General features: G+C 41.6%; 3 protein-coding genes across 3 annotated transcripts; 1 reads left to right on the top strand and 2 right to left on the bottom strand.

Moving 5' to 3' along the window:
- Positions 1–125: 125 nt before the first annotated feature.
- proser3 (proline and serine rich 3) lies at positions 126–8,334 on the top strand. The gene is made up of 14 exons (XM_038977462.1): positions 126–348; positions 554–636; positions 746–857; positions 979–1,271; positions 1,497–1,648; positions 2,102–2,208; positions 2,728–2,813; positions 2,935–3,068; positions 3,298–3,512; positions 3,655–4,094; positions 4,179–4,395; positions 5,135–5,297; positions 5,829–5,910; positions 8,160–8,334. The coding sequence occupies exons 2-14, from the start codon at positions 626–628 to the stop codon at positions 8,197–8,199; spliced, it is 2,052 nt and encodes a 683-aa protein (XP_038833390.1). The 5' UTR covers positions 126–348; positions 554–625; the 3' UTR covers positions 8,200–8,334.
- On the bottom strand, positions 8,196–10,785 carry LOC120031667 (alpha-crystallin A chain-like). The gene is made up of 3 exons (XM_038977463.1): positions 10,539–10,785; positions 10,127–10,249; positions 8,196–9,395 (listed from the first exon to the last, which is right to left on the bottom strand). The coding sequence occupies exons 1-3, from the start codon at positions 10,752–10,754 to the stop codon at positions 9,228–9,230; spliced, it is 507 nt and encodes a 168-aa protein (XP_038833391.1). The 5' UTR covers positions 10,755–10,785; the 3' UTR covers positions 8,196–9,227.
- Positions 10,786–14,864: 4,079 nt separating this feature from the next.
- psenen (presenilin enhancer, gamma-secretase subunit) lies at positions 14,865–18,497 on the bottom strand. The gene is made up of 4 exons (XM_038976745.1): positions 18,374–18,497; positions 17,875–17,985; positions 15,642–15,746; positions 14,865–15,358 (listed from the first exon to the last, which is right to left on the bottom strand). Exons 2-4 carry the CDS (start codon positions 17,933–17,935, stop codon positions 15,219–15,221), a joined length of 306 nt encoding a protein of 101 aa, XP_038832673.1. The 5' UTR covers positions 17,936–17,985; positions 18,374–18,497; the 3' UTR covers positions 14,865–15,218.
- Between the last annotated feature and the right edge of the window lie 640 nt (positions 18,498–19,137).

The raw sequence follows: 19,137 nt of genomic DNA, 5'->3' as shown, positions 1-19,137 counted from the left end.
GTTCAAATCAATGTCTGTCACTTACCAACTTTTTCTAGATTGGCCAGAATCGATCGTTGTCGATAATGATGTTCTCGGTAAAGATAAACTCTAGATTATTGAATCTGTCAAATAGTTGAATAAAAGGTTATCCTGCGAGGAATGTACCATTTACAAAGGTAGAACTAATTGTCTAGACTATGCATATGATTTTACTAATCTAACTATTTTATTTCGCCGTTTGGTTGCCCGGTAACTGATACAAGCCCAAACCGGATAAAAACCCGGAAGGCGCACTATGTTTTCCTTTCATTGAATCAACCCAGGCAGTGATCAAATCGAGATGCTCAAGTAACATTTACATGGAAAGTACGTGCTTTAAAAAAAGTATTTAATACGTAATCGATGTCAGTGATCTAGCCTTTCTAAATGAATAAAAACAGTTTTAAACTGCAATGCTGTTAGCTAGCTAATTAGCTAGTTGTCTCTTTTCACTCTCTTGTTAAATCAAATGCGTGTGTGCTATGCATTTACCTGACACACACTTTAACACTGTCTCATCCTATGATTATAGCTAAGAGTTGTCTACATGTGGGCTATAACACCTCTGCCCAGTGTGTGAGTTGGTGCCGGTGGTACTGTCAACATGAAATCCAGGTGAGACGTGGAACAAGTAATTAGGAATGCAGAGCTACCGTTTTCAAACCAGAACGATATGTTTTTACCACAATGAAAATGGTCACCTTTGTCTCTCTTGCTCTCTTAGTGGTGCTGCTCTGTTCACAAGGAAGAATCCCTTCCCGCCAGACCCACCTCTGGGAAAAACACATTACTACCCCTCACGCACCAAGAAGCTTCCAAAGCAACAGAGGAAAACTGTAAACTGGACTTCAGGGGCTGTCGGGGTCTTTTCCAAATACACATACTCCAATACAGTAAATAAATGTATTGTCATTAGTCTCTTCATCAAACTGTAGCTTTTTTCCTGGTTTGTCTTAGACCCTGAGCCCTGTTCTCCTTGCCCAGCTGTCCAGCCCTCCTCTCCAGACACACTCACTGAGCCCAGAGGACCAGTGCTTCCTCGGGGCAGCCAACCACTTTGTCTTCTGTCCTCCTCCTGCCACAGAGGCCCAGCCTAGTTTCTTAGAGTCCTGGCCCTCCACTGACCTTGGGTCCTCCCCGGGCAACACTGCCGCCTCCCCGAACACAGACACACTGACACGGGACCCGACATCGGGAAAGTCCCTGGTCTCCACTGGGGGAGGAGAGCAGGAAGATTCAGTGTTGGCAAAGTATGCTTAATACTATTTCTAGAATTACATGATGGTAATTTGTTTTATTTGTGACATGTCATACAGCATTTGTGACCCTGCATCCTTATGTATGTCTTCATTATAGTGTGTATCATGATATCCACAATAAGCTTGCAGGTGATGAGGTCATAGGATTTTTGTATTGATTTATGGTTTCATGCCCTTTACAAGTCTCATTAGTAACTACAATAATTCCTTTTCCAGGTACATTGAACGCTTTCGTCACGGAAGGCCACAGAGTCGAGAGGAGCGTCAGCAGATGTCGGCAATGGTGGGAGAGGGCCAGCAGCCTTTCTGGTGGCTGTCCTCCTCCCCTCTACCCACCAGTTCTACACCCACTCAAACCACTGACAAAGGTACTTCACTTGGATCATTCATTATTCTTTACATCTCATTGAAAATCACTAAAAGATTTGCTGGCTCTAGAAAACAAGGAATCTAGTGACTGTTGTGATGTATTTGACCAACTGTCTTGCTCTGCTCTCCATTTCAAATCAAAGTTTATTGGTCGTGTACACAGTTTAGGAGGTGTTATAGCGGGTGCAGCGACAATCTTATGTTACTAGCTCCTAACAATGCAGTCAAATAATAAAAATAAAAAATTTAAGGAAAGAAATCAAGAACGTCAGGGCGAATCCAATTAACAACCCAAATAGCACTGCATCAAAATGCAATCTATACACCGGATGAATATGTACAGCAGTAGCTATATTAGTGAGATATATCAAGTATATAAATAAATATGCTGTATGTATAAACAGTAAAATACAATGTCTTCTCGTTCATTCCCTATTTCTTTATGTACACAGGCCTTTCCCTTAGAAAAGACTCAGCCACCACCCTCAGTCCAGTTGGGCAGTTTCGGCATGGCACCACCCTCTCCCCATGCAGGGGACTCCTTGATCTTAGTGCCATGGTGAGTACATCATCGTCCTGTTCATGCTCCGTCCTGGTAAGTTTCTTTTTGAGATGGTGAGATATATTGGTATTAGACAGGTGTATGTAATTCTGTCAAGTGTGCAAGAGCCAGAATGGCTGAGATGTATTAGAAGAAAGACTCCCCATGCAGAGTGCCGCTCCTCATAAATATTTGCATACCAACACCAGACGACATGTTCTGCCCAACCACTGTTTATATGAACTAGTTAGAAGCTGTTCCCTTTGATTATGCAACTGTGTTTGATGCCTTCGTTAATACCCCTTCTGGTCAAAACATCGCTCCATATCCAGCTTGCTGCATATCCCTGAGGGAATGAGTTAAACTCGATATGCAACTGACGTGAGCTTTTATAGAACTGATCCATAAAGCGTGTTCAAAACAGAACCCGCTGAGGGCTCAGTTACACAACATTGTGAATGTTGGTGATAGAAATGGTGACAGGAGATGATGCCTCTGGTGCACTCACTGGCATCTCTCTTTCTGATGCCCTGGCAGGGCTTGTCAGACTCCTCTCACGATGACCTTGGAGACTCTGAGATACAGCATCTACAGGAGAAAGCCAGTAGACTGCTACACAGAAGGTAGATATGCTGGGAGGAATGGAATACACTGAGCAGGGTTGGGGTCAATTAAATGTAATTCAGTCAGTTGCAATGAGGAGACTTGGATTAGTCTTACAAAAACTAAATGTTATGTTTTCAGTGAGCACTCACTCAGTAGTGGATCTATTCCCATCAGCTCTGAGGGCCTGGGCTGCTCCAATTTTTCCTCCCCTGTGAGCATAGATGAGCCAGTCCGAAGGCCTATAGTTACCAGTCTTATCGACTCAACCACTGGTGAGCCATGGGGGTTGGGAAGTTCAAAACATCTGATTTGCATGAATTTCCCTTGTCTCAACCACATGATATTGCTTTTTCAAACTCCCAGAGCCACTCTTATTCTGTGCTCTTGCCACGTCCCTCATTTCTCATGGTCACGATTTAGTTTCCTTTTGCAACTTTCTTTTTTCACTTTATCTGAATACACATATTGCAATAACTCTTCTTGTGTAACCGCTTCCTCAAGTTGTGGGGAACCTAAGCTCAGCAGACCTCTATGCTGGAACCGCTCCCAAACCGTCTGTGGTTGGTCCCCCTGACCCCCGCACACGCCCAGAGGAGGACATCCTGTTTCAGTGGCGTCTGAGGAGGAAGATGGAGCAGGCCAGTCAGTGGGTTCAGTCAAACCCACAGCAGGGTTACACCTTTCATCAGCACTCTGTCAGCTGGCAGGCACACAAGGTACTTACCCCCTTGTCTACTACACCTGCTATTAGAAAGAGGTTTTGAAGTCTCTTTGAAATGTCTGCCATTGTGTGGTAGTATTTTCCAATGCATTTAGCTAATCACAGATCATATGATTTGATTTGTTCCCCTTCGTTAGGTACAGCGGAATCCTCTCCCTGCCTATTCCTCTCATAGAGTTGCCCCCTCCCTCCCCATCTCCAGCCCCACCGTCTCTAAGTTGCAGTCGGATTCCTCGGCCCGTCCCCACATGCACCTTCTCTGTGACATCCTTCCTTGTACCACTCAGCCCCACTCCCCTCCACCCAGCCACCAGAGGAACCCAAAGAGGAGTGAGGTCTCTGGGGCCGACCGGACCGTCAGGCAGCCCAAAGCCCAGTCCAGCTCCACAGACACCTCCACTGAGGAGCCCACTAGTAAACATGAGTCCTCGCCACCACCGCCTGCCTTGTCTGTGACCACAGAGGAAGAGTGGGTAGTTCAACAGAGGAGAACCGAGAGGACAAAAAAGGAGACACTACAGAAGGAGAGGAGTGAGAAGCGGACAGGGCCTTCCTGCAGAAAGAAGAAATCAGCCAGGTATGACCTGTATATAAGAGGGGTGACAGTTTGACTGAATGACATGTGGCCCAGTCTGTAAACTCAATGACAATATCTCTGTAGGTGTCACGTTGGTGACAGGGACCATGCTGAGAGGCCCAGCTATGCAGATTGGAGTGTGAGCCAACACAGCACCAGAGGTAAAGACAGGGTCACCCCATGGAGGGAGGAGCCCAGCAGAGACTGGGGGCAACAGGAAAGGGGGCCGGGGATAGTGAGAGAGGGCTGCCCTGGAGATCGTGCTCCACCACCCTCTCCCATACACAGCGCCCTGGGTCAGGTCAGTTAACACTGTGGGTCAGTTGAAAAATATATGGCAAATAGAAATCCGAAATGGATGATGTTGAGAGATAGATGGGAAGGGTTGAATGGAGCTGAAGGGTGGGACTAATAACAAGATAAACAATGTAAAACATACGGGATCTGTAAAATGTATATAGGTTTGGAACTTTTGTGAAATAGCACAGTTACAAATAGAAATCAAACTGGATGGACATCAGAAAAAAGAGGAAGGACTAAGAACAAACAAGATAACTATTGTAAAGTAGACTGTGTCTGTAAAATGTGTATAAATTGAAGGTAAAAGCCAAAGTGTTTATTAGTTTACTCCAATTGGGGGATCGGTGGTAGGGTTTGCGAGGAATAATTATAAAGGTATATTCTTTTAAAAAGTATGTATGCCTATATAGGTATGTATATACAGTATATGTATGCATGTGTGTATGGATATATATATTTACCCCAAAAATATATGGGGGATTGGAAATGATGCAGACAATTACATTGATGGAAGCAACATTCTTTCCCGCAATATTAAGCTGATCCACCCCTAAAAAACTAAAAAACAAACACCGTGGGTCATCAGCATCACTGATGCTAGATGCCATTAACACATTGAAGAAAGGCTGTTATGAATTTAAGTCTTACAATAATATTAATTTACTTTATTCATTTATCCAGGTTAGTTTAATTTAAATAAAGATATTAACTGAGTAAAGCATATTAATTTACCTTGGCAGGTAGTTTCAGAGGTACTGTTCCTGACCACGGACTCCCCAGACCCGCCCAGAACCCCTGTGTCCTCTGACTCTCCCAGATATGCGCCCCCGCAGTCCCCTGCCCCGCCTCCCAGTGCACAGCAGCCCCAGGAGGTTGTAGCTCAGCTGCTGCAGGAGGCTGAAGGTGAGACTGCCTGGTGCAGTGGGGACTGCTGACCTTAACTCTAGGTAGCAGAGGTGGAGTAGACTCTGGCTGTATAATAGTGTGTGTATATATAGCCTCCAGTCAAGTTCCACCGGGACTGAATCCTAACTTGAACTTTTTCCTGAATATCCCATTCCTATACATGCATTTCTTACTCTAAATAATAAGTTAGGATTTTTCCCTAAATGCTAAAGGGGTCTTTTGGGCGGCATAACAATTGAGTGATGCCACTGTCCTCTCTGTTACAGGAGTACATTGACCGTATGGACCAGTGCCAGTTATCTATTTTCACTTCACCTTGCTTGTGTTCATGTGTACATTTCTGGCTATTTATACCTGTGTACAGTTAACATGTGCTCTAATATAACATATTATGAACTCCTGGCATAGCTTTGCTAGAAAGTAGCTGAAGTTACAACAAAAAGAATCGGTAATGTAATCAAATGCTCCTGAAGTTACTTTTGTTATCTGCACAGTGACATTTTAACTGCATATCTTTTCCCCCTTAAGATTCAGATGAGCAGGAGTTTAAAGATGACCCCTTACTGAAGGTCTTAAGGCAGCAGAGGAAGTGGGTGAAGGAGCAAATCAGGTAAAGAACTGGTATATGTTCCCTAGATACAGTACATCCTTCGTCATTTATTTCATTGACCTTTACTCATTAAGATAATGAACTTAAAATATTTTCAGAGTAATTACAGTGCCTTGTGAAAGTATTCACTTTTATCCACATTTTGTGTTAAAGCCTAAATTTAAGTTATTAAATCTTTACAAATTAAAAGCTGAAAAATGTCTTGCGTCAAGTATTCAACCCCTTTGTCATGGCAAGCCTAAATAAATTTGTGAGTAAAAATGTGCTTAACAAGTCACATAATAAATTGCATTGTTTCACAGTGCAATAAAAGTGGTTAGCATGATTTTTGAATGACTACCTCTATGTACCCCACACAAACATTTATCTTTAAGGTCCCTCAGTCGAGCAGTGAATTTCAAACACAGATTCGACCACAATAGCCAGTGAAGTTTTCCAATGCCTTGCAAAGAAGGGTGGCTATTGGTAGATGGGTAAACAAAGAATAGGAAAAAAGCAGACGTTGAGTATCCCTTTGAGCATTGTGAAGTTATTAATTACACTTTGGATGGTGTAACAATAACAGTCACTACAAAGATACAGGTGTCCTTCCTAACTCAGTTGCTGGAGAGGAAGGAAACCACTCAGGGATTTCATCATGATGCCAATGGTGACAGTTAGAGTTTAATGGCTGTGATAGGAAATTGCAGGGGCTGGATCAACCACATTGTAGCTACTCCACAATACTAACCTAAATAACTGAGTGAAAATAAGGAAGCCTGTACAGAATAAAAATATTCCAAAACATACATCCTGTTTCCAATAAGGCATTGAAGTAAAACTGCAAAAAATGTGGCAAAGCAATTCACTTTTTGTCCTGAATACAAAGTGCTATGTTTGGGGCAAATCCAACACATTACTGAGTACCATTCACCATATCTTCAAGCATAGTGGTGGCTGTGTCATGTTATGGGTATGCTTGTAATCGTTAAGAACTGGGTCATTTTTCAGGATAAAAAAAACGTAATGGAGCAGGCGAAAACTTGGTTCCGTTGCTTTCCACCAGACACTGGGAGATTAATTAACCTGACAGTAACCTAAAACACAAGGCTAAATCTACACTGGAGTTGGTTACCAATAAGACGGTGAATGTTCCTGAGTGGCCGAGTAACAGTTTTGAATTAAATCTACTTGATGATCTATGGAAAGCCTTGAAAAAGTTTCTCGCAATGATCAACAACCAATTTGACAGTTTGAAACATTTTGAAAAGCATAATTGACCAATGTTACCTAATCCAGGTGTGAAAAGCTATTAGAGACTTACCCAGAAAGATTCACAGCTGTAATCACTGTCAAAGGTGCTTCTACAAATTTCTATATTTCATTTTCAATAAATGTGGAATAAGTTCTAAAAACCTAGATGGTTGAGATTTTTTTTTTTTTTTTTTTAATCAATTGTGAATTCAGGCTGTAACAACAAAATGTGGAATACGTCCAGGGGTATGAATACTTTCTGAAGGCACAGCCTTATTCTAAAATGGATTAAATAAAAAATGTTCATCAATCTACACACTATCCCATAATGACAAATCAAAAACAGGTTTTTAGAACCAGACAATGACCCTAAGCACACAGCCAAGACAATGCAGGAGTGGCTTCAGGACAAGTCTCTGAATGTCCTTGAGTGGCCCAGCCAGAGCCCGGACTTGAGCCTGTTCGAACATCTCGGGAAAGACCTGAAAATAACTGTGCAGCGACGCTCCTCATCCAGCCTGACAGAGCTTGAAAGGATCTGCAGAGAAGAATGAGAGACACTCCCCAAATACAGGTGTGCCAAGCTTGCAGCGTCATACCCAAGAAGACTCAAGGCTTTAATCGCTGCCAAAAGTGCTTCAACAAAGTACTGAGTAAAGGATCTGAATACTTATGTGATTGAGATTTTATTTAATTTTTTGCAAACATTTCTAAAAACCTATTTTCTTTGTCATTATGGAGTATTGTGTAGGTGAGGGGGGGGACAATTTAATCAATTTTAGAATAAGGCTGTAACATAACAAAATGTGGAAAAAGTCAAGGCGTCTGAATACATTCCGAATGCACTGTATAGTTAAATCATGATGTTATGCTGGTTTTTGTCTTTGGAGTAAAATGTTACATTTTATTTTCTCACATTGCAGACCCATTTGATTCCTAGAGTTATATAATATTTGGCTATGCAAAGTGTTGAAGCAACCATAGAACATGCTCTAAAAACATGTTTTTTCTTTCAGTGAGGTGGACTCGCTGTTGGATGAATTCCAGGAAGAGTGAGCACTGGTGGTGTGCACGCACACATGGAACAGAAACAACCAATCTATTCAACAGCATTTTTATTTTATTTTTGTACAGAAATATATAGTGCATTTATTTTTTACTAATTCTCTTACAATAAATAGTTAGAAAATATACAACAACCTTACTGTTGGGTTTTGTGAACATACTTAAATCTCTGAGTGTTAAAACATTTACTCATGACTTAGAGGGCATTAGACACTCCACACAATACAAATCAAAATTTTCAATGGTTTTATATCATATTTACAATGAATGGTTCCATAAAAACATTTTAAGATTGAGTTAAATAGGATTCTTTAGGATGAGGGATGCTTTTAAATTAGGAATCTGTCCTGTTAATATGTACAAACCTCAGAGAGAGAGTAGGGAATTTTAATGGTGTGATGGCATAGTTAATGGGTGTTTTGGTACAGGCAGGCACCAGTTCCTTGGTGAGTGTTTGATATGTCTGGAGGAGTGTGCCTGTATTTGTGTGTGTGCATAGTTTACCAAGCTACCAATTACTTCACACTGAAAGAAGTTAAGCTACAATAAAGTTACCTTTAACTACATTTTTATTTTCTTTAACTAAAATTAATTTGAAAAGAGTTCACTACATCAAACTACTTCGTGATAAATTATCATATTTAAGTTTGAAATGTCAGACTACAAATTGCAAAGACAGTTCACTCTGGAGTAAGATGTTAACAGAATGTGTAATTTAGCATATTAAACAACTATGTTTCAAGTGAGAACTAGAAGGGAGTAATACTGAAAAAGAAAGGAAATGATTGCTTACTACACCCATATTTAATTTTCTATTTGCAAAAAAAGTAGTGTAATTCCAGTAGTTAACTTCTTTTTTTGCCATGTAGTGTAGCTAACTACTAAATACTACCAAGATTTGAACTGCCACCAAGCTACTGCAAAATGTAGTTAAATTACTAGTTGAACTACATGTAGTTTACTACTCCCCAACACTGGTTCCTATGGATTGTGTGTGTTTGTTCCTAGCGCGTGTATGCTCATGGTTCTGAGTGGGACCGGTGTGTGGAGTTCTCCCCCTGCAGCATAGGGGCAGATATGATGAGGATGCCTTCAGGCGACACAGCCGACTCCAGAGCCATGGAGTCCACTCCCTCTGGAATCGTGTAGCGCTGGTTGAACTGTCGCGTCACCAGCCCTGACCCATCCTGCAAACACATGTTTATAGTGAACACGGTCAGTGAGGAATGCTCCTTTTCAGGCTAACAAGTGTAAGAAATTGTAATAGATACTGGAAACTTGTTATAACAACTTCTCAACATAAGCTATCCTTTGTACAAAATGCACCCACCCCCTCTTTCCTCTCAGACACATTCTGCTCTCATCAGATACCAACCACAGACACACACACACACACGCAGAAAAGGCCCCTGCAACAACAACACGCATACACATTCTTTTCTAGGATGGGAAACGAAGACAAAGAACAATGTTAAGAGCCAATGGAACGTCGACACCAGGCCCGAACAGGACTACCCACGACCCAGATCGACCAATCAGAAGGCCAGACTACCAGATTCAACCTACGTCATTTTACTGTATAAATGAACTGCACACTATGTTTTGGCCTCTCTTCCGACAGTTCCATACGAGCTAGACGAACGGGGCCGTGCCGCACGATTTGACATATCTTTACCTTTGAATAAACTGCCTTTATTATACCTTATCCACCTCGTCCAATGTCTCAACTTGGCCTCCTGTCTCCAATAACGATTCATCAACACAAGTGGTCTGGTTTCCAGTCTGGTCAGTGGTTGGTTGAAGCAGAAACGGATTGCATAGTAACCAGGCTATATTCAATGTCATCACAAACTATGGAAGTGTGATTATGAATAGAGAACAACTCTTGCATAATACATGCAACACAGTAGTTGCTTACTTTTTTCTCTTTGTGTTTCCCTTGGACCTCCACAAAGTCTCCTGTCACCTTGACCATCAACTCCTCTGGGTTGAAGTGTTTCACATCAACCTGAACTGTGAATTGACTGTGGTCACAACACACCTGGCAACAGGGGAAGATACCCAATATTACTACTCAAATTGACACTATTGCTGCTCGTTTAATCTACTTCTATGTAATCTTGTTCAAACGATAAGAAAATGCAAGAGCACCTGCCGTAAATGGGCATTCATTAAAATGTCAGTAGAATATAGAACGTAAAACACAAAATTAATTAATCAAGGCTAACTCATTGATACAGAACAAAGTCATGAAAAATGAATCCAGAAATTGTTTGATCAGTGAGAAATTAGAGCACTGCATGCATGCAGTGTAACGGGAATAAACCTACCTGTGCAGGGCCAGTGTGCTCCGTCACTGGGGTGAGCCGCTCCGACGGCGTGAATGAGGACAGCCCGAATGTCCTGTTCAGCCTGGGAAGAAGAGGCGGGAGGACCCTCTCCCATGCGATACCACTGGCTGGCAAAGTGGGTGGCAGATCAAAGTCCATTTCACGTCTGAGGTCAAAATAAAATATCCAGTGATTACTACAGCCTTTCACACCCATATGTGCCGATGATGTTACAAATATTCTAGGCCACAGGAAGAAATAGCAAATGGGAAAAATTATAGTCCAATAAATGTAGGTCTACTCGAGAAAATATTAGCCTAATAGAAGTTGTTAGAATGAAGCAAGAAATAATTCAACCATAATATATATATACACTGCTCAAAAAAAATAAAGGGAACACTTAAACAACACAATGTAACTCCAAGTCAATCACACTTTTGTGAAATCAAACTGTCCACTTAGGAAGCAACACTGATTGACAATACATTTCACATGCTGTTGTGCAAATGGAATAGACAACAGGTGGAAATTATAGGCAATTAGCAAGACACCCCCAATAAAGGAGTGGTTCTGCAGGTGGTGACCACAGACCACTTCTCAGTTCCTATGCTTCCTGGCTGATGTTTTGGTCACTTTTGAATGCTGGCGGTGCTTTCACTCTAGTGGTAGCATGAGACGGAGTCTACAACCCACACAAGTGGCTCAGGTAGTGCAGCTCATCCAGGATGGCACATCAATGCGAGCTGTGGCAAGAAGGTTTGCTGTGTCTGTCAGCGTAGTGTCCAGAGCATGGAGGCGCTACCAGGAGACAGGCCAGTACATCAGGAGACGTGGAGGAGGCCGTAGGAGGGCAACAACCCAGCAGCAGGACCGCTACCTCCGCCTTTGTGCAAGGAGGAGCAGGAAGAGCACTGCCAGAGCCCTGCAAAATGACCTCCAGCAGGCCACAAATGTGCATGTGTCTGCTCAAACGGTCAGAAACAGACTCCATGAGGGTGGTATGAGGGCCCGACGTCCACAGGTGGGGGTTGTGCTTACAGCCCAACACCGTGCAGGATGTTTGGCATTTGCCAGAGAACACCAAGATTGGCAAATTCGCCACTGGCGCCCTGTGCTCTTCACAGATGAAAGCAGGTTCACACTGAGCACATGTGATAGACGTGACAGAGTCTGGAGACGCCGTGGAGAACGTTCTGCGGCCTGCAACATCCTCCAGCATGACCGGTTTGGCGGTGGGTCAGTCATGATGTGGGGTGGCATTTCTTTGGGGGGCCGCACAGCCCTCCATGTGCTCGCCAGAGGTAGCCTGACTGCCATTAGGTACCGAGATGAGATCCTCAGACCCCTTGTGAGACCATATGCTGGTGCGGTTGGCCCTGGGTTCCTCCTAATGCAAGACAATACTAGACCTCATGTGGCTGGAGTGTGTCAGCAGTTCCTGCAAGAGGAAGGCATTGATGCTATGGACTGGCCCGCCCGTTCCCCACACCTGAATCCAATTGAGCACATCTGGGACATCATGTCTCGCTCCATCCACCAACGCCAAGTTGCACCACAGACTGTCCAGGAGTTGGCGGATGCTTTAGTCCAGGTCTGGGAGGAGATCCCTCAGGAGACCATCCGCCACCTCATCAGGAGCATGTCCAGGCGTTGTAGGGAGGTCATACAGGCACGTGGAGGCCACACACACTACTGAGCCTCATTTTGACTTGTTTTAAGGACATTACATCAAAGTTGGATCAGCCTGTAGTGTGGTTTTCCACTTTAATTTTGAGTGTGACTCCAAATCCAGACCTCCATGGGTTGCTAAATTTGATTTCCATTGATCATTTTTGTGTGATTTTGTTGTCAGCACATTCAACTTTGTAAAGAAAAAAGTATTTAATAAGAATATTTCATTCATTCAGATCTAGGATGTGTTATTTTAGTGTTCCCTTTATTTTTTTGAGCAGTGTATATACCCGCTGCTTCACTGCTGAGGTTCAGAAAGTGCTTGATTCGTAAAGGCCACAGCGATGGTTTTTATAGCCCTTGTCAAATCTGGAATATTGCAGTAAATAATACCAAATCCGCTTGACCCTCAAAGACCTTTCAAATTGTTGCTGGGAAGGGTCACAGTGTAAAATCCCAGAGACGCAGAAGTCATTAGCGTTTACCGTTATGAGATGCCTGCAAATCGTATTATGTTCTGACTGCCAATAGGATGGATTGCTGCGTCCGTGTATCTGACTCTGCCCTTTTCCCTGACATAAATTGTGGAAGTGCCAGTTAAGGTCTGTATTTATGATAGCAGGAGTTACATAATGAGGCGGGAACTTCGCTGTGGAGCACCCTGGATTGCTTTGGATTCACCACCAGACCCCCTGGGAATTATGATTTTGTTTTAGTTGTGATCAAATGCTTCGATAGAATAGGGACCTGCCTTAAGGAACACTCCTCCCTATCATATCAACCTATATACGAGGACCTGTTACCATATTCTCCATTAAAATCATATAGCATTTTTAACTGTTACAATCCTCCTTCAAAATCATATCGCTTTTTCATTTAATTTTAGATCATTTGTATGCATTATACAATTTCACTTTCTCAGAGTTTGTTGCTGTTGTCTGTTTAAAAATAACATCATAGGGGTGATCCTCCCAAACAGTGCATCCGTGCCAGACAGCATCTGACAGTAAAGGGTGATATGCCGCGTTCAAGTACTAGTCAGAACTAGGAAACTCGTAAATTTCTGATTTGCTAACTGATTGCATGCGGCACGTGTACTGTATACTGTAACCACGACCAGTTAGCAAGTCGGGAATTTGAGTTTCCTAGTTCCGACTACCACGGAAACGTGGCAATATTCTCATGCCAGTGTACGTGTGATAATAGGAATGTTTCCACCTCATGCACCTTTTTAATTAACCTATCATGGTTGTTTTCCTTGACACCTGTTGAGAGCTCTGGTGGAGCCCCTTTTGGTGATTTGGCAATTGGCATTCAACACAGCCAAAAGCGGTAATCTCAATACAGTGTTCTGCCAGGCAACAGTTCAGACGATTCCTTCTAGGGATACACTGCATAACGGACTGGACTGCTCAATAATTGCTGTTACATATTCCTTGAAAAGTGATTAAATATTGCAATTTCATTTTCTGACAGGCTTAAAATGATTATTCATTAGGCCTACACTGCATAAACTGTGCTTATCCCGGGTTAATAATTGGGGAATGGGAATTTTTATCTTCTACCTCCGCTTATTAAACAGAGGTTGAAAAAGGTCACAAACATTGTCAATGTCACACCATGTAAAAATATTTTCCCAAACACTGGAATGTTAAAGATGTTACGATATTTATTTTATAGGTCTACATACTTCAGAATTTTCTTTTACATTGTTTATGTAATGATCTTTTGATCAATGTGAAGCAGGTGTTAAGCACACTAATCTTCAATCACATTGGCCTTATTTGGAAATCTTTCTATTCAAAATAAAAAATGATTCAATATTTTTATATAATTCTGTCATTTCTAGAGATTGAAATCCCAAAGAGAGGGATGAACAAATCCGTGACTAATGTTGGCCAGTCTCCCCGAGCCACTTTGTCCTGGAGAAGAATGGGGGCGTATTAAAACGACCTTATATGACATGCAGGGTGAACATCATGTTCTACAATTACACTGACACCACATGCACAACAATGTCATATAAGCCTCCAGTATGCCACAGGTCTTAGCACCTCATCGATTGGGTATCTTATGACCATCCATCACACACATCTGATTTGGGTTTACATCAACTGCCTCTTGACCCCATTTAGAGCAGACAGTTGTGTGACTTACACAACCTTGGCAGACTCAATGGACATGTGTTAAGTACTGGAGCTGGTGGGATGACGTGTCCTTCCTGCCATGGAGTCGGTTGGTAATAGAAGTAGTCTTTGACTGAGTACCTAAAAACAGCATCAACCATGATCCTGAAGAGAGGGGGGGGGGGGGGGGGGGGGGGGGGTAACATTTGCTACAGAGGCATTGAGTTTCATAATAAGAGCTTGGCCTAAGGCGGACCTCATTTAAGGACTTAATCATAATGCTGCAATCATAAAGTACTTTACTGGCTAATATCTCATCACTGTCGGAATTGTTTACACTGTGAGAGTACAAAGGAGACTATGAATAAATTATCTGGAATAAGTATGTTGTTATCGTGAGCAGTGTTACACAAATACTGACTTACTAAACACAAAGCCAATTGGATATTGTTATCCAAAGCTATACTCATACCATTCATATTATCCATAGGAGCCAAATGTCTAATGAAATGCACACTAGACCACGATCTAGCATATAAGTTCAAAACTTTATTACAGCAAATAAAAAAAGCATACACTTCCATTTAATTTAGAAAGTTTATGAATTTGCCATTTATTTTTGTCATACATACCATTCGCCTGTTTAACCTTCCAAATGTACTCAAACGTGTTGAGAAATCCACACACTAGACACAATTTGGGGAGGAGGTGCAGTGTTCACAGGAATCTTCCCACTCATTAAAGCCCAGAAAAAATTACTATGATTATCCATTGAGATCAACTACACATTTAACTATTTCAACCTGTTAGATTTGTCTATTAATTCTGTCATGGTCAAGTTTTATACAGTAGGAAGCGTTCTTGTTTCCCCGCCTTGTCTGTCTCAGGGAATGCCAAGTGGAATGGTGAAGGAGAGGTAGTCGCCCACCTCACCCCATTCTGCTCTGAAGTGTTGGAATATGGTTATCCATGTGGTGAGTACTGCAACCCACAGTAGCAACCCCAGCCCTGAACGCTTTACATCTGAAAGAGGGATGTAATTTATTGTAGTCATGTTTGCATAGAAACTGCATTCTTTCACCAATACTGACACTAATGTTAAACTAATACAAAGCCAACTTTGTTTTAGCTGGATCATCTTATCTCATCATGGATCATAGGCCTACATCTCATAAGACACACAATCTGTAACATAAATGTATTATTTATCCAGTATGTGGATAAGCCACAACAAACCTGGACAACTAATCATTTGTACAGGAATCTTTAGCTATATTAATTCACAGAACTGTCTCTGTGTACTCACATGTTTTGATCTGGAGTTGTTCAGTATATGTTGGCTTTACAAAGGCCTCTTTGAAAAACCACACCACATTCACCAGCCACAGGAACGGAAGGAATGCAAATCCCCCTGAGAGAGAGAGAAAGTCATTACAGTATTACTGCACACACACATACATTTGAAGTCGGAAGTTTACATACACTTAGGTTGGAGTCATTAAAACTTGTTTTTCAACCACTCACTCCACAAATTTCTTGTTAACCAACTATAGTTTTGGCAAGTCGGCAAGAACATCTACTTTGTGCATGACACGAGTAATTTTTCCAACAATTGTTTACAGACAGATTATTTCACTTATAATTCACTGTATCACAATTCCAGTGGGTCAGAAGTTTACATACACTAAGTTGACTGTGCCTTTAAACAGCTTGGAAAATTCCAGATTATATCATCATGGCTTTAGAAGCTTCTGATTGACTCATGATGTCAATTAGCCTATTGGAGGTGTACCTGTGGATGTATTTTAAGGCCTACCTTCAAACTCAGTGCCTCTTTGCTTGACATCATGGGAAAATCCAAAGAAATCAGCCAAGACCCCCCCAAAAAATTGTAGACCTCCACAAGTCTGGTTCATCCTTGGGAGAAATGTCCAAACACCTGAAGGTACCACGTTCATCTGTACAAACAATAGTACACAAGTATAAACACCATGGGACCACGCAGCTGTCATATCGCTCAGGAAGGCGACGCATTCTGTCTCCTAGAGATGAACGTACTTTGGTTCGAAAGGTGCAAATCAATCCCAGAACAGCAGCAAAGGACCTTGTGAAGATGCTGGAGGAAACAGGTACAAAAGTATCTATATCCACTGTAAAACGAGTCCTATAGACATAACCTGAAAGGCCGCTCAGCAAGGAAGAAGCCACTGCTCCAAAACTGCCATAAAAAGCCAGACTAAGGTTTACAACTGCACATGGCGACAAAGATTGTACTTTTTGGAGAAATGTCCTCTGGTCTGATGAAACAAAAAAAGAACTGTTTGGTCATAATGACCATCGTTATGTTTGGAGGAAAAAGGGGGAGGCTTGCAAGCCGAAGAACACCATCCCAACCGTGAAGCACAGGGGTGGCAGCATCATGTTGTGGGTTGTTTTGCTGCAGGAGGTACTGGTGCAATTCACAAAATAGATGGCATCATGAGGTAGGAAAATGGTGGATATATTGAAGCAACATCTCAAGACATCAGTCAGGGAGTTAAAGCTTGATAGCAAATGGGTCTTCCAAATGGACAATGACCCCAAGCATACATCCAAAGTTGTGTCAAAATGGCTTAAGGACAACAAAGTCAAGGTATTGGAGTGGCCATCACAAAGCCCTGACCTCAATCCCATAGAAAATTTGTGGGCAGAACTGAAAAAGCATGTGCGAGCAAGGATGCCTACAAACCTGACTCAGTTACACCAGCTCTGTCAGGAGGAATAGGCCAAAATTCACCCAACTTATTGTGAGAAGCTTGTGGAAGGCTACCCGAAACATTTTACCTAAATTAAACAATTTAAAGGCAATGCTACCAAATACTAATTGAGTGCATGTAAACTTCTGACCCACTGTGAATGTGATGAAAGAAATAAAAGCTGAAATAAATCACTATTTTTCTGACATTTCACATTTAAAAAAAAAAAAAAACAGACCTAATTACAGGGAATGTTTACTAGGATTAAATGTCAGGAATTGTGAAAACTGAGTTTAAATGTATTTGGCTAAGGTGTATGTAAACTTCCGACTTCATCCACAGGTACACGTCCAATTGACTCAAATGATGTCAATTAGCCTAGAAGCTTCTAAAGCCATGACGTCCTTTTCTGGAATTTTCCAAACTGTCAACTTAGTGTAAACTTCTGACCCACTGGAATTGTGATACAGTGAATTATAAGTGAAATCTGTCTGTAAACAATTGTTTGAAAAATGACTTGTGTCATGCACAAAGTAGATGTCCTAAACGACTTAATAAAACTATAGTTTGTGGTTTTGGACTGGTTGAAAAATGATTTTTAATGACTCCAACTTAAGTGTACATAAACTTCCGACTTCAACTGTGTGTGTGTATACACATACACACAACGTTGTGAAAACATCAATTCACAACACTAACATTGGGTAGTTCATGTAATGTTTTTATCTTTGAACCATGCCAGGGGATTTCACGTGGCTTATAATTAGAGCACAACAACACTTGGTAGTTCACTTACCAACTTACCTAAATAGTATTTCCTGCAGAGGGTGAGTTTCTCCTCATTGGGAAGGCGCTCTAGGTTCATGTCGATTTCCTGTTATTTCCCCCTTCGTATTGACAGCTTTTCAAAGAGACCTTGAAGTACGAAGGAAGAGTATAAAAGTGAGAGGGTCTTTTGAAGATCTAGACGGGCACATTTCGGCTTCATTGAACTGCCCGTCTGTAAAATGAGGGTGCCCCCTATTGATAACAGTGGAACAAGTCTTGTGTTTCCACCCAACTTTTGCCTGGCTATCTTCCCAGATTACACGATAAAATAACATATATAAACACCAATTTTGCGAACTATTGAAATATTTTAAGGGGAAATGTGTAGGCTAGTAGCTAAGTTTCGAAAAAGCAGTCGAAAATAGTGCGTGCTGGATGGCTAACAATATATGCTACAATGTTAACAGCAATTGTCCTCTATAGGAACCACTATTACAGAAAAGACAGCATTAATAATATTTTCCGAGGCTTTTACCTGTAATCTTTAATTAAATATATGTCAAATAGCTCTGAATTGCTTGACAAATTAACGTTAAACAGCTCAAAACATCAACACAAAAGAGCATTTCAACTCGTTCCTTTCCGCTTCCTGCTCCAGTTTTCTATAGAGGGGGATGTGACGTCCATGCTGCCCCCCCGCCAGTTCATTGTGGGTAATGTAGTTCAGATAGCGTAAATAATAACGTATGTTTTGGCAATTAAATTAAAATATATTTCAACAGTGTAATTCACTTTTGCTTGTAGTAAATCACCCATGATTTCTGACAGTGCAGATTATGTGAATTGCCATGCAAAAGATATGCAAAATATGTGCCTTGCAGTTGCAAAATTACTCTTAACCTGCCTGTCTTATTCTGTGAATATTTTCCATCAATGAAGTTTACTACAATATACAACCACAATTATTCTCTTATCAATGCAAAAAATATAGGCCTAGACTTGTGAATGTTTTCAATTCTTCTTTTCAAACTATGTTTCGAGCTTGACTCAGGTGCATTGACTCTCTTCTTTTCAAATTATGTTTAGAGCTTGATTTAAGTGCATTGACTCTCTCTCATGTAAGGAGCGTGCACATAATGTACAGTGGTTCATTCGGTATGATCATATCAGAAGACGAGGACATGCCGCTCGGCCACTGAGGAATGGGGACAAGCCTAAACATCTTGGTACAGCGGTAGATGGCCATTCACAAAATGTGTATTTTTTTTTGCATGGAGGGAAGCTGGGCCTTGTAGTTAA

The sequence above is a fragment of the Salvelinus namaycush genome, chromosome 37 (assembly GCF_016432855.1).
Source record: "Salvelinus namaycush isolate Seneca chromosome 37, SaNama_1.0, whole genome shotgun sequence".
Taxonomy (NCBI): domain Eukaryota; kingdom Metazoa; phylum Chordata; class Actinopteri; order Salmoniformes; family Salmonidae; genus Salvelinus; species Salvelinus namaycush.
The sequence above is the reverse complement of the archived record's forward strand: the minus strand, read 5'-3'. Positions and strand labels throughout refer to the sequence as shown.